General features: G+C 44.3%; 1 protein-coding gene and 1 pseudogene across 1 annotated transcript; one reads left to right on the forward strand and one right to left on the reverse strand.

Moving 5' to 3' along the window:
* Positions 1 to 2,499: 2,499 nt before the first annotated feature.
* LOC115158173 (DNA polymerase epsilon subunit 4) lies at positions 2,500 to 7,523 on the reverse strand. The gene is made up of 4 exons (XM_029706798.1): positions 7,157 to 7,523; positions 3,364 to 3,448; positions 3,018 to 3,059; positions 2,500 to 2,824 (listed from the first exon to the last, which is right to left on the reverse strand). The coding sequence occupies exons 1-4, from the start codon at positions 7,460 to 7,462 to the stop codon at positions 2,808 to 2,810; spliced, it is 450 nt and encodes a 149-aa protein (XP_029562658.1). The 5' UTR covers positions 7,463 to 7,523; the 3' UTR covers positions 2,500 to 2,807.
* LOC115158953 (serine/threonine-protein kinase NIM1-like) lies at positions 7,519 to 16,208 on the forward strand (annotated as a pseudogene).
* Positions 16,209 to 16,493: the final 285 nt, after the last annotated feature.

The raw sequence follows: 16,493 nt of genomic DNA on the forward strand, positions 1-16,493 counted from the left end.
TTACCTCGACACCAGTGCCCCAGCACATTGACTCTGTACCGGTACCCCCTGTATATAGCCCCGTTATTGTTATTTACTGCTGCTCTTTAATTATTTGTTTTTCTTATCTCTTACTTTTTTTAAACTGTTGGTTAAGGGCTTGTAAGCAAGCATTTCACTGTAAGGTCTACACTTGTTATATTCGGCGCATGTGTCAAATAACATTTGATTTGAAAATGCAATGTTAATATAACCGTGATTTAGTATGAGTTTTCAGTGAATTTATGTATGTAAATCATGAAGCTCCTCTGCATTTGTTGCGCTGCAGGAAAATTCTCAGCAACAACAGAGTGAGCAAATTAAGATCCTACATCTGTAGATAATAATAAATGATCCCCCAAATTGACTTGTGCCAAAAGGTGTTAGGAAATAAATAAATGTCAACGACTGAATTTCTCAGAAATACTGAAAAGTTACCAAGGAATGAGTTACATCTATCATATTTGATATATGGTTAATGAAAAGTTAGAAATAATTTCATCATAAAAAGTGGGAATTTATCATATATATAATGTTCTACAGTAATATCGTGGGAGGTGGGTTAAAAATGCACTCAACCCATTATTCTGTTGATACACTCAACCTGAATCTATTCAGGAATGCACAAGGAGCACATTCAATGTTGTGTATTTTTAGTCCAGCCTTGATGTCCTCCAGATACATTTTATTTGCCATAGCAGTAGACCACCAGCAAAGCCACTTTCCCCAGCAAGTGTGTCTGTCCTGGTGTAAGCATTCTAATATTAAGATAATCTCATATGATGCTTTTTTATTATCAAGTCCCTCTCTCTGGGCTGATGTTTTATTGAAACAGCAAAACAAACAGGATATAATGGTATATCTAAATATAGCCTCTAAGCTACGCGCTTACAGACAGAAAAATAGACATTTGGAAATAATATGCCAGAAGTCTACCTTTAGCCTGCAAAAGATCGATCTGGTCATTTGCTAGACCCCCTGTAAAGCAGTGTCTGCTAGAGGTTTTACATTATTTTGGGTGGATAGATTCTCATGTCTTGTACTTCCCTTCTTATTAAAATGCAGTCTATACCAGTTGAATTCAGAAGTTTACATAAACTCAGTGCCTCTTTGCTTGACATCATGGGAAAATCAAAAGAAATCAGCCAAGACCTCATAAAAAAATATTGTAGACCTCCACAAGTCTGGTTCATCCTTGGGAGCAATTTCCAAACGCCTGAAGGTACCACGTTCATCTGTACAAACAAGAGTACACAAGTATAAACACCATGGGACCATGCAGCCGTCATACCGCTCAGGAAGGAGATGCATTGTGTCTCCTAGAGATGAACGTACTTTGGTGCGAAAAGTGCAAATCAATCCCAGAACAACAGCAAAGGACCTTGTGAAGATGCTGGAGGAAACAGGTACAAAAGTATCTATATCCACAGTAAAACGAGTCCTATATCGACATAACCTGAAAGGCCGCTCAGCAAGGAAGAAGCCACTGCTCCAAAACCGCCATAAAAATGCCAGACTACGGTTTGCAACTGCACATGGGGATAAAGATCGTACTTTTTGGAGAAATGTCCTCTAGTCTGATGAAACAAAAATAGAACTGTTTGGCCATAATGACTATGTTTATGTTTGGAGGAAAAATGGGGAGGCTTGCAAGCCAGAGAACATCATCCCAACCATGAAGCACAGGGGTGGCAGCATCATGTTGTGGGGGTGCTTTGCTGCAGGAGGGACTGGTGCACTTCACAAAATAGATGGCATCATGAGGGGGGGAAATTATGTGGATATATAGAAGCAACATCTCAAGACATCAGTCAGGAAGTTAAAGCTTGTTCACAAATGGGTCTTCCAAATGGACAATGACCCTAAGCATACTTCCAAAGTTGTGGCAAAATGGCCTAAGGACAACACAGCCAAGGTATTGAGTGGCCATCACAAAGCCCTGACCTCAATCCCATAGAAAATTTGTGGGCAGAACTGAAAAAGCGTGCGAGAGCAAGGAGGCCTACAAACCTGACTCAGTTACACCAGCTCTGTCAGGAGGAATGGGCCAAAATTCACCAAACTCATTGTGGGAAGCTTGTGGAAGTTAACCCAAAACGTTTGACCCAAGTTAAACAATTTAAAGGCAATGCTACCAAATACTAATTGAGTGTAGGCAAACTTCTGACCCACTGGGAATGTGATGAAACAAATAAAATCTGAAATAAATCATTATCTCTACTATTATTCTGACATTTCAGATTCTTAAAATAAAGTGGTTATCCTAACTGACCTAAGACAGGGAATCTTTACTTGGATTAAATGTCAGGAATTGTGAAACACTGAGTTTAAATGTATTTGGCTAAGGTGTATGTAAACTTCCGACTTCAACTGTATTTTCCTCACAATGGAAAATGTGTGGTTGTTGCCTAAACAGTTGACACTATGGTATAGTAATGTGGATGGATTTATTTCTGACGCTACTTTGAGAAAAAAAAAGAGTTCCTAATAAAACTTATTTTATTAAAACTATAAATTATCAGGTTTATACACTATGATTTACTTCAACATAATCTCACATGATTTACAAATAAAAAATGGCAGACTCCTTGCATACAAGACTAACTGAGGGAGGATCATCACTGATGTCTTTACAGTTTATGTCCAGGAAGGTAAGTCCTTGTGACCAGTACCAACTCAGCGATATCACTTCAAAAGTAAGACAGGCCAGTCTGTTTTCCAAATGTCTCTTATCCTTATGATGAAGAATGCTTCTGATCCTTGAACTGCCTGCTGTCTCCTGAGTGTGTCTAGGCGTCTAGAGTGCCTTTAAAGAGAACAGACAAAGAAAATCTTGTCAAACCGGTTACACAAACCTATATTCACTGATTCACTAGCCAACGACTCAGGATAATGCAACACAGCGTGGTCATTCAATTACAAAAAATCTATTATCAATCTGACGAAGAAAAAATTATGGTGGAGGTTTAGTGAAGATAGATGCTTGGAAGGGAACTTACCTTCCAAAAAGGCAAACTCATCTATGGTCTCTATTGCATTGTCTGTTAGTGGAAACAACAAAGAAAACACAATAGCTAGAAGAACTAAAGTCAAAGGCTGGCCTAAATGACCCCCGATCCTGGCCCTGTAGAGCTACATGGTGTGCAGGCTTTTATTCTAGCACTGCACTAAGACCTCGATCGGTTGAATCAGTTAGGCCTAACACGTGTTTAGTAAAGGGATGGAACTAAAGCCTGGAATACCATGTAGCTCTCCAAAACCAGAGGGTGGTGACCATTACACTTAGCAATAATCATATGGTATGATTGGTGTACTATATGATCATGTCTGCTTGACATTACTAACCTAAATCTTTCCTCTGCAAAGTTTTCCTCTTTCCTTGCTGGGCATACACCAGGGCATCTTTGGCAATCATTTCAACAAAGAGTTCCTGGAACACATGAAGTTTAGTATACAGTCAGTAACATGTTATATGTCACAGCGATAAGTGCATTGTGACTACAGTAAAGTGAATGTGCGGCAGGTAGCCTAGTGGTTAGTGCGTTGGGCCAGTAACCGAAAGGTTGCTAGATCGAATCCCCGAGCTGACAAGGTAAAAATCTGTCGTTCTGCCCCTGAACAAGGCCGTCATTGTAAATAAGAATTTGCTCTTCACTGACTTGCCTAGTTAAATAAAAGGTTAAAAAAATACAAATATGTCATCTTAGGTAGCTAAGCTAGATATTGCCTTTACAGCAATGATGTGTTGGTGCTGGGTTGAAACAAAAGCCTGCACACCAAGTAGCTCAACAGTTGATGACCAGTGAACTACAAGGAACATAAACTAGGTCCTTCCTACAATCCTCCCCGACTTCACTCTGTATCTGGAATAGAGTACCACAGCATGAGTCATAATACCCATAAAACCTAGCGGTCAAACAGGGAAATGGTTCCAATAGTTTTCCCACCATTCATTTTTCCCCATAGGGGATTTTAGAAACACTTAAAATAAGGGCTGTGATTTGTGTAGGCTTACTGTGACGTTTTGATAACCGGCGTCAACTGTTGCAGTGTCTGTCGCCCCTGTGGCACCTACTGAGTCGGACCCAGAGCGGTGTTAAGGCGAGGAAGAGTTACGGGGGAACGACGCTGAAGAAGAGAACAACCAACAAACTGGGCCTGTTGCAGCAGCCTCCTTACTTTAAGCGGTGGAATAACAACTAGAAGCATTTGCCTGTTTGACCGCTAGGCTCTATGGGTATTATGACTCATTAAGTGATCATGCCCGAGAGGCCAGTGTTTGGAGGATATATCGGCATAGGTGTTGTTAGGCAGTCAAACCGTGCCAATATATCATCCAAACACCAGCTTCTTGGGTGGTCTGCCCAACGCATCACCGGCGGCACACTGCCTGCCCTCCAGGACACCTACAGCACCCGATGTCACAGGAAGGTCAAAAAGATCATCAAGGACATCAACCACCCGAGCCACAGCCTGTTCACCCCGAAGCCGAGGTCAGTACAGGTGCATCAAAGCTGGGACCGAGAGAATGAAAAACAGTTTCTATCTCAAGGCGATCAGACTGTTAAATAGCCAACACTAGTCGGCTACCACCCGGGTACTCAGCCCTGCTGCCCAATATAATGGAACACTAGTCACTTTATTAATGTTTACACACTGCTTTACTAATTTCATATGTAAACTCAGCAAAAAAAGAAACGTTCCCTTATCAGGACCCTGGCTTTCAAAAATAATTTGTAAAAATCCAAATAACTTCACCGATCTTCATTGTAAAGGGTTTAAACACTGTTTCCCATGCTTGTTCAATGAACCATAAACAATTAATGAACATGCACCTGTGGAACGGTCGTTAAGGCACTAACAGCTTATAGACGGTAGGCAATTAAGGTCACAGTTATGAAAACTTAGGACACTAAAGAGGCCTTTCTACTGACTCTGAAAAACACCAAAAGAAAGATGCCCAGGGTCCCTGCTCATCTGCGTGAACGTGCCTTAGGCATGCTGCAAGGAGGCATGAGGACTGCAGATGTGGCCAGGGCAATAAATTGCAATGTCCATACTGTGAGATGCTTAAGACAGCGCTACAGGGAGACAGGACGGACAGCTGATCGTCCTCGCAGTGGCAGACCACGTGTAACACCAGCACAGGATTGGTACATCTGAACATCACACAGGTACAGGATGGCAACAACAACTGCCCGAGTTACACCAGGAACGCACAATCCCTCCATCAGTGCTCAGACTGTCCGCAATAGGCTGAGAGAGGCTGGACTGAGGGCTTGTAGGCCTGTTGTAAGGCAGGTCCTCACCAGACACCACCAGCAACAACGTCGCCTATGGGCACAAACCCACCGTCGCTGGACCAGACAGGGCTGGCAAAAAGTGCTCTTCACTGACGAGTCGCGGTTTTGTCTCACCATGGGCGATGCTCGGATTCGAATTTATCGTCGAAGGAGTGAGCGTTACACCGAGGCCTGTACTCTGCAGCGGGATCGATTTGGAGGTGGAGGGTCCGTCATGGTCTGGGGCGGTGTGTCACAGCATCATCGGACTGAGCTTGTTGTCATTGCAAGCAATCTCAACGCTGTGCGTTACAGGGAAGACATCCTCCTCTCTCATGTGGTACCCTTCCTGCAGGCTCATCCTGACATGACCCTCCAGCATGACAATGCCACCAGCCATACTGCTCGTTCTGTGCGTGACTTCCTGTAAAACAGGAATGTCAGTGATCTGCCATGGCCAGCAAAGAGCCTGGATCTCAATCCCATTGAGCACGCCTGGGACCTGTTGGATCAGAGGGTGAGGGCTAGGGCCATTCCCCCCAGAAATGTCCAGGCACTTGCAGGTGCCTTGGTGGAAGAGCGAGGTAACATCTCACAGCAAGAACTGGCAAATCTGGTGCAGTCCATGAGGAGGAGATGCACTGCAGTACTTAATACAGCTGGTGGCCACACCAGATACTGACTGTTACTTTTGATTTTGACCCCCCCCTTTGTTCAGGAACACATTATTCAATTTCTGTTAGTCACATGTCTGTGGAACTTGTTCAGTTTATGTCTCAGTTGTTGAATCTTATGTTCATACAAATATTTACACGTTAAGTTTGCTGAAAATAAACGCTGTTGACAGTGAGAGGACGTTTCTTTTTTTGCTGAGTTTATGTACTGTATTCTATTCTACTGTATTTTAGTCAATATCACTCCGACATTGCTCATCCTAATATTTAATTCTTATATTCCATAATTGTACTTTTAGATGTGTGTATTGTTGTGAATTGTTAGATATTACGGAATTAATGGAGCTAGGACGCAATAACATCTGCTAAATGTGTACGTGACCAATACAATTTGATTTGCACTGCAGCACTACAGTCCCACATATTTATGAACGGTTGAGCCTGATGTCCTTTGCAGTAAGTCGCTCTGGATAAGAGCGTCTGCTAAATGACGTAAATGTAAATGCAGTAAGCCATCTCATGAATTTATATAATGTATCCAAGTGAGAAGACACCTAAGTCAATTGATTCATGAATTGCCCTTCGTGCCCGCTCCCTTACCCAATAATTCTGTATTTCTTTGTGACTAACTTGTATAGACGTAGACCAGGAAAGACATCCCTGATTGGCAGATGACAACCCTGATTAGAAGCACCTGCTCCTCATCAGTTGTTCCCTACAAATGCTGATTTGAATGAAAAGATAATTTCACCTACAAAGCCGAAACGTCTGTGTAGGCTATCCCTGATGCAGTGAAGAAAAAAAAAATGTAATCTACAAAATGTAAGCTATATGCGACATCTTTTTGAAAAATTAATGGTGGAAAAACGATTGGAACCATTTCCCTGTTTGACCGCTAGGCTTTATGACACGTCACTGTGGGGCTCTATAGCCTAACCGTTTAGAGCGTTTCTGAATCCCAAAGCCGACTAGGTGAAAAATCAGTCGATGTGCCTTTGAGCAAGGCACTTAACCCTAATTGTTCCTGTAAATTGCTCTGGATAATCTCCTAAATCACAAATGTAAATAAACTGGCTAGCAACATGACATTAACCCACCTTGACTGTACGCTACAAAATATGAAATCAAACTAATACTGCTAGGGCGGTGCTAACTTAATGGAATGTAATACTTTTAACTTACTGTGGCTTTAGCAATGATAAACACAGACTCTTGACTGGCGAGGGACACGTCTGGGTCCGCTTTCATCAGTGCCTTGATACGGGAAAGCGGCAACTTCGCTAGACGGTTCTGGGGGGGTGCTGCAACGGGCCCAGTATGTTGGTCATTCTCTACTTCAGCCTCGATCCCCCGTAACTCTTCCTCGCCTTCACACCGCTCTGGGTCCGACACTGTTGGGGCGACAGGCACTGCAACAGTTGACGCCATTATCTTGTACACAAACGAGTCGTCAAAAACGTACCTAGTTCTGATTCGTGAATAATACATTCAAATGTTCCTCCCCTTCCACTCCCGCCAACTATTCCTTGAGTGTGATTGGTGGAATGGCCGACTTCATGAGGTGAGGATTGGCTTGAACCATGGGCAAACAAATCTTTGGTTTAAGCCATTGGTGAATGTTCACAACTCCTTAGCGCTCTTAAACGTTGTGAAACATTGACTACAGAACGGCCAGGCTGCTAAAAAGAAAAGATGACAGATCACGACCCTAATGAACAACTTCATCATATCTGTTACATAAAATGTACATCTACATCTCTCTATTACTGCTCATCCAATAATTTAGAAATGTATTCAATTACTCATTGTTTGAATTGTTTGTAGATAGACCTGTGGTACATATTGAATTTGATAGGCCCACCTTTCAATATTGCTCAATGATTAAGTGATAATAGGCCTAGATAGATTTATGTGAAATAGCTGTTAGTGCTGCTTTGTCTATGTCGGTATCTAATTAAGCCATAAGGCCCAAGCGGCACTGCCTTCGGAAAGTATTCAGACCCCTTGACATTTTCCACGTTTTGTTACGTTACAGCCTTATTCTAAAATCGATTAAATAAATAAAGAATCCAAAGCAATCTGCACACAATACCCCATCATGACAAAGCAAAAACATTTTTTTTGAAATTTTTCAAATGTATAAAAAACCAACAAAAGAAATACCGGTTTTACCTAAGTATTCAGACGCTTTGCAATGAGACTCGAAATTGAGCTCAGGTGCATCCTGTTTCCATTGATCTTCAATGATGTTTCTACAACTTGATTGGAGTCCACCTGTTGTAAATTCAAATGATTGGACATGATCTGGAAAGGCACACACCTATCTATATAAGGTCCCACAGTTCACAGTGCATGTCAGAGAAGAAACCAAGCCATAAAGTCAAAACAACTGTCCGTAGAGCGCCGAGACAGGATTGTGTTGAGGGGAAGGGTACCAAAGCATTTCTGCAGCTTTGAAGGTCCCCAATAACACAGTGGCCTCCATCATTCTTAAATGGAAGAAGTCTGGAACCACCAGGACTTCCTAGAGCTGGTCGCCCAGCCAAAATGAGCAAACAGGGAAGAAGGGCTTTGGTCAGGGAGGTGACCAAGAACCCAATGGTCACTCTGATAGAGCTCTAGAGTTCCTCTGTGGAGATGGGAGAACCTTCCAGAAGGACAACCATCTCTGCAGCACGCCAACAATCAGGCCTTTATGATAGCGTGTCCAAACGGAAGCCACTCCTCGGCAATAGGCCCATGACAGCCCACTTGGAGTTGCCCAAAAGGCACCTAAAGACTCTCAGAGAATGAGTAACAAGATACTCTGGTCTGATAAATCCAAGATTGAACTCTTTGGCCTGAAGCCAAGCATCACGTCTGGAGGAAACCTGGCACCATCCGTACGGTGAAACATGGTGGTGGCAACATCATGCTGTGGGGATGTTTTTCTGTGGCATGGACTGGGAGAGCAGTTAGGATCAAGGGAAAGATGAATGGAGCAAAGTACAGAGAGATCCTTGATGAAAACCTGCTCAGGACCTCAGGCTGGGGCGAAGGTTCACCTTCCAACAGGACAATGATCCTAAGCACACAGCCAAGACAACACAGGAGTGGCTTCGGGACAAGTCTCTGAATGTCCTTGAGTGGCCCAGCCAGAGCCTGGACTTGAACCCAATCGAACATCTCTGGAGAGACCTGAAATAGCTGTGCTGCGACGTTCCGCATCAAGCCTGACAGAGCTTGAGAGGATCTGCAGAGAAGAATGGGAGAAACTCTCAAAATAGTGTGCCAAGCTTGTAGCATCATACCCCAAAAACGTGTCTGTAATCGCTGCTAAAGGTGTTTCAACAAAGTCCTGAGTAAAGGGTCTGATACTTATGTATATGTGATATTTCTGTTTTTATTTAATATTTTAATACATTTGCAAACATAAAAAAAACAGTTTTTGCTTTGTCATTATTCTGGTAGGTTGAGGAAAAAACAGCAACAATTTAATCAATTTTAGAATAAGGCAGTAACATAACAAAATGTGGAAAAAGTCAAGGGGTCTCAATACTTGCCGAATGCACTGTACATACCATAGTATGTAGACACCTCTTCAAATGAGTGGATTAGGCTTTTTCAGCCACACTCATTGCTGACAGGTGTATAAAATTGAGCAATCTCCATAGACAAACATTGGCAGTAGAATGGCCTTACTGAAGAGCTCAGTGACTTTCAACGTGACACCGTCATAGGATGCCACCTTTCCAAAAAGTCAGTTGGTCAAATTTCTGCCCTGCTAGAGCTGCCCTGCTGTTATTGTGAAGTGGAAACATCTAGGAGTGACAAAGGCTCAGCCATGAAGTGGTAGGCAACACAAGCTCACAGAACGGGAGTGCTGAAACACGTATCACATAAAAATCTTCTGTCCTCAGTTGCAACACTCACTACCAAGTTCCAAACTGCCTCTGGAAGCAACTTCAGCACAAGAACTGTTCGTCGGGAGCTTAATGAAATGCGTTTCCATGGCCGAGCAGCCACACACAAGCCTAAGATCACCATGCGCAATGCCAAGTGTCGGCTTGAGTGGTGTAAAGCTTGGACTCTGGAGTAGTGGAAACACTTTCTCTGGAGTGATGAATCACGCTTCACCATCTAGCAGTCCAACGGACAAATCAATCTATGACTTGGGTGACTGGAGTCTTTGACAATTTTTTGGTCTTTCCTCTGACACCGCCTAATATATATGTCCTGGATGGCAGGATGCTTGGCCCTAGTGCATACGGCCCAGTACATCACTGGGGCCAGATCAATGGGACATTTATTGTATCCCGTAAAAATATGTGTTGCCATTTATATAGGGCATTATGAAATTGTGTATTTTCTTTACGGCAATAGTAGAATATATGGAACATAGTTTTTTCAAGCAAATAATCACAAATGTTTTTAGCTTGGAAGTCTGTGTACACTTCTTTGCTTTTTATTTGGGAACTCCTGTAATACAGTTTCCTGATTCAGAAATGAATGTATGTAAGGCAACTGCAAGCACAAAACAGACAGCTATGGAGAAGCTATGGGATGCCTACCACCATGCATCCCACTGCTGGCTTGCTTCTGAAGTTAAGCAGGGTTGGTCCTGGTCAGTCCCTGGATGGGAGACCAGATGCTGCTCGAAGTGGTGTTGGAGGGCCAGTAGGAGGCACTCTTTCCTCTGGTCTAAAAAATATCCCATTGCCCTGTGTAGGGTGCTGTCTTTCAGATGGGGTGTTAACCCTGGTGTCCTGGCTAAATTCCCAATCTGGCCCTCATACCATCATGGCCATCTAATCATCCCCAGCTTACAATTGGCTCATTCATCCCCTGAAACTATTCCCCAGGTTGTTGCTGTAAATGAGAATGTGTTCTCAGTCAACTTACCTGGTAAAATAACAGTAAAACAAATGTCTGTTTAAAAGCGTTACAGAGAAATTGTATTGCTTTGCATCTGAAAATATGATCACATTAAAGTTCAGGATCACTGATCCTGCTACAACCGATTATTGTTTTATGTAACAATTAAACCAGAGAGCTCATTGTATCATAGCAAGAGTGTCCACTACCCCATACACTGAATGTAATCTATTGCATTTTAAGTTGTATTTTATAGAACACTGTGACGAGAACTAACCTCCTAAACTGAGCTCTGTCTAAAAGCCGGTTTCTAATCCTGACCTGTATTGGGGGTGTTTCCAATGGAGAGAGCAACGTCTTTGATCTGTCTGCATCCATCAAATACAAACCAGATTGAGAGCACAGAACTGCAAGGATTAGAAATAAATAGAGACGACCTCGAGATAAATGTATAAGTAAATACGCTTCTCACTTTTAAAAATGGTCCTGTGCTCTGAAACCTGATGCGCTTGTTGCCTTAGGCCCTCATGACATAATAGTCTTCACAAGTCTATTGTCTGAAGGCTACATTGGTTATACATCACAGAACAATGGGAGGCACTTCCATCATATTTTACCATTTCATTTCTGTATTCTTGCTCTTACCAGGGCAATGTACTAGGATGGCATGGATATCAAATTCGCATGAAAATACTTAAATGGTCAAACAGGCCATTCATTTAGTTTGATTCATGTTTTATTTAATTGAGGGGTAGGTCAGAAATTAGATGCTGGCCTCATTAGCTAATCCTGCACATGAAAGCAAAGGTGCTGCCAGCCCAATATAAACTGAGTGTACAAAACATTAGGAGCACCTTCCTAATATTTAGTTGCATTCCCCTACTTGAGTTTCAGCCTCAGAACAGCCTCAATTCGTTGGGGACATGGACTCTACAAGATGTCGAAAGGGTTCCACAGGGATGCTGGCTCATGTTGACTCCAATGCTTCCCACAGTTGTGTCAAGTTGGCTGGATGTCCTTTGGGTGGTGGACCATTCTTGATACAAAGGGGAAACTGCTGAGCGTGAAAAACCCAGCACCGTTGCAGTTCTTGACACAAACCAGTGCGCCTGGCACCTACTACCATTTCTCGTTCAAAGGCACTTAAATATTTTGTCTTGCCCATTCACCATCTGAATGGCACACATACACAATCCGTGTCTCAACTGTCTAAAGGCTTAAAAATCATTCTTTAAACTGTTTCCTCCCCTTCATCTACACTCATTAGCCCCTAATCTATGGATTTCACAAGTCTGGGAATTCAGATATTATGCATCTGTTGGTCACAGATATCTTTAAAAAAAAAGTTAGGGGTGTGGATCAGAAAACCAGTCAGTATCTGGTATGACCACCATTTGTCTCATGCAATGCGACACATCTCCTTTGCATAGAGTTGATCAGGCATTTGATTGTGGCCTGTGGAATGTTCTCCCACTCCTCTTCAATGGCTGTGTGAAGTTGTTGGATATTGCTGGGAAATAGAACACGCTGTCGTACACATCGATCCAGAGCATTCCAAACATGCTCAATGAGTGACGTCTGGTGAGTATGCAGGCCATGGAATAATAGACATTTTCAATTTTCAGGAATTATGTACAGATCCTTGTGACATGGGGCCGTGCACAAGGATCTGTACATAGAGGTGCGTCACTTGAGTGGGTTGAGTCCCTGACGTGATCTTCCTGTCCGGGTTAGCGCCCCCCCCCCCCCCCCCCCCCCCCCTGAGTTGTGCCGTGGCGGAGATCTTTGTGGGCCATACTTGGCCTTGTCTCAGGATGGTAAGTTGGTGGTTGAAGATATCCCTCTAGTGGTGTGGGGGCTGTGCTTTGGCAAAGTGGGTGGGGTTATATCCTGCCTGTTTGGCCCTGTATCGTCAGATGGGGCCACAGTGTCTCCAAACCCCTTCTGTCTCAGCCTCCAGTATTTATGCTGCAGTAGTTTATGTGTCGGGGGGCTAGGGTCAGTCTGTTATATCTGGAGTATTTCTCCTGTCTTATCCAGTCTCCTGTGTGAATTTAAGTATGCACTCTCTAATTTTCTTTCTTTCTTTCTCTCTCTCTCTCTCTCGGAGGACCTGAGCCCTAGGACCATGCCTCAGGACTACCTGGCCTGATGACTCCTTGCTGTCCCCAGTCCACCTGGCCGTGCTGCTGCTCCAGTTTCAACTGTTCTGCCTGCAGCTATGGAACCCTGACCTGTTCACCGGACGTGCTACCTGTCCCAGACCTGCTGTTTTCAACTCTCTAGAGACAGCAGGAGCGGTAGAGATACTCTGAATGATCGGCTATGAAAAGCCAACTGACATTTACTCCTGAGGTGTTGACCTGTTGCACCCTCGACAACCACTGTGATTATTATTATTTCACCCTGCTGGTCATCTATGAACATTTGAACATCTTAGCCATGTTCTGTTATAATCTCCACCCGGCACAGCCAGAAGAGGACTGGCCACCCCTCATAGCCTGGTTCCTCTCGAGGTTTCTTCCTAGGTTCTGGCCTTTCTAGGGAGTTTTTCCTAGCCACTGTGCTTCTACACCTCCATTGCTTGCTGTTTGAGGTTTTAGGCTGGGTTTCTGTACAGCACTTTGTGACATCAGCTGAAGTAAGAAGGGCTTTATAAATACATTTGATTGAAATTTGATTGATTATCTTGCTGAAACATGATGGTGGTAAATTAATGGCATGACAATGGGCCTCAGGATCTCGTTATGGTATCTCTGTGCATTCAAGCTGCCATCAATAAAATTCAATTTTGTTAATTGTCCGTAGCTTATGCCTGCCCATACCATAACCTGACCTCCACCATGGGGCAATCTGTTTCCAACATTGACGTCAGCAAACCGCTCACCCACACTTCACCATACACGTGGTCTGCAGTTGTGAGGCCGATTGGACATATTGCCAAATTCTCTAAAAACGACATTGGAGGCTGCTTATGGTATAGAAATGAACATTCAATTCTCTGGCAACAGCTCTGGTGGACATTCCTGTAGTCAGCATGCCAATTGCACGCTCCCTCAAAACTTTAGCATTGTGTTGTGTGACAAAACCGCACATTTTAGAGTGGCCTTTTATTGTCCCCAGCACAAGGTGCACCTGTATAATCATCATGCTGTTTAATCAGCTTATTGATATGCCAAACCTGTCAAGTGGATGGATTATCTTGGAAAAGGGGAAATGCTCACTAACAGGGATGGAAAAAAAATTCTGCACAAAATTTGAGAGAAATATGCTTCTTGTGCGTATGGGAAATTTCTGGGATCCTTTATTTCAGCTCATAAAACATGGGAACACCACTTTACATGTTGCGTTTATATTTTTGCTCGGTGTATGTAAATCATACAGCCAACTGGAGATTCCATGGAAAATGGCAACCAGGTTGAAATTGATTAACAGTGTACTTCTATTACCCTAGTCACAAATCGGAGTCCCTGCTATCGAACACAGTGAATCTCATCCAAATTAAAATCTCACCTCTGGGGCCTCCCGAGTGGTGTAGTGGTCTAAGGCACAATCACAGTGCTTGAGGTGTCAATACAGACCCAGGTTGTGCCAGTGACCGGGACATGGAGACCCATGAGGTGGCGTACAATTAGCCCAGTGTCTTCCAGGTTAGGGGAGGGTTTGGCCAGCAGGGATTTTCTTGTCCCATCGCGCTCTAGCGACTTCTTGTGGCGGACCGGTCGCCTGCGAGCTGACTTCGGTCGCCTGCGAGCTGACTTCGGTCGCCTGCGAGCTGACTTCGGTCGCCTGCGAGCTGACTTCGGTCGCCTGCGAGCTGACTTCGGTCGCCTGCGAGCTGACTTCGGTCGCCTGCGAGCTGACTTCGGTCGCCAGCTGAATGGTGTTTCCTCCAACACATTGATGCGGCTGGATTCGGGGTTAAGCGAGCAGTGCGGCTTGACAGGGTCGTGTTTTGGAGGACGCATGGCTCTCGACTTTCGCCTCTCACAAGTCCATATGGGAGTTGCAGCGATGTGGCAAGACTGTAACTACCAATAGGACACCACAAAGGGGTTTAAGTATAAAATCTCACCTCTAATTTTGATAATTTTTTCCCCTTTGCGCCTTTAGGACTCAAATCCAGACTAGCCCGAAATGCAAGGACAAGGAGGAGAAGAAAGCCAAGACAAGCGAGACGAGTGAGACTCGGTGAACAATTCACCCAAAGTCCTTCCTATTATACCAGAACTGACCCTAGACCAGAGGGTGGTCAATGACCTTACACTGGGCCGAAGGATCTCCTTCTACGAACTCAGGGGGGAAATAGGGTGTGGCAATGTTAGATTGGGGATTCATACCTTGAATAAAGGTAAGGAGGGCTACCGTTTATTAGTTCGTCATCCTTTCAATAGTTAGTTAAATAGTTATTTGGTTCATTCCTTCATCAAGTCTGACTGATACAGTACCAAGAATGAGAGTTGAGCAGTCTACAACTGATACCACTTTGGAAAATGTAACAAAATGGCCATTACAAGGTGATAGAGACCACTTCAAGCTCCTGAACCTGGTGATGGAGTAGGGTAGTGGGGGGGATCTCTACTCACGTATCGCCAACAGGGGCCATTTGTCTGACCTGGAGACCAAGCTCATCTTTGCCCAGATCATCTCAGCCATCAAACACATGGTGAGCTATACCCACTGAAAGCGTTGAACAGTAAACATGCACAGATGTCAATTCCACTCCATAATTAGGGCTGCTTGAGGATTGGGTGGGTAACTTTCTCATCAATGCATAATTTATGTCTACAGTCATGACTTACCAGCGTGTATCCAATGATTGTACTCTTGCTTGCTTGATTTAGAGAGGCAAAGAGAAAGGGGGATACCTAGTCAGTTGCACAAGTGAATGCATTCAATCGAAATGTCTCTTCCGCATTTAACCCAACCCCTCTGAATCATCGTAATTTTGTAGCAACATCCAACAAACGCACCCCCACCCCACCCCTTTTTGTTATCCTTCCAGCACAACAACAACATTGTCCACCGAGACATGAAAGCAGAGAATGTCTTCTACACCACCAGCTACTGCATTAATGTGGGAGACCTTGGCTTCAGCATAGTGACTGGTCCAACCGAGGTCCTCACCACGTTCTTTTGTTCCACATCCTACGCCACTCCAGAGCTCTTCAAAGAGAAAGGCTACATGGGTCGTTATGTGGACATCTGGGCCTTGGGCATCCTCCTCTACTTCATGGTCACCGCTACCATGCTTTTCCACGCCGACAACCTGGGGCAGCTGAAGCGCTGCACCATACAAGGAGCCTACGCCTTCTCCGGCTACGTACCCAAACCCCTGCCAGCAGGCCACAAAGAGCATGCTGAGGCAACTGCCCTCTGACCATGACTCCATCTCCCAGATCATGACCAGCATGTGGCTGAAGAGCATCGTGTACCCCCGGGCGTATGCCCCCCTGCCCCAGACACCCTTCTACCTAGCGGGGACCTCCCAGGTCCTGTGTGTGGAGGAGCAGGAGGTGAAGTTGGCCCTTTCTGACCTGTGCATCATGGCGGTCCATCTGCAGAGCGACACCTGTACAGACAATTGCAGCCCCCTGACGGGGACCTACAGTATCCTCCTCCACCATGTCCAGAAGAGGAGGTCCGTGGAGGATGTGGGATACGC

Source organism: Salmo trutta, chromosome 22, assembly GCF_901001165.1.
Source record: "Salmo trutta chromosome 22, fSalTru1.1, whole genome shotgun sequence".
NCBI lineage: Eukaryota > Metazoa > Chordata > Actinopteri > Salmoniformes > Salmonidae > Salmo > Salmo trutta.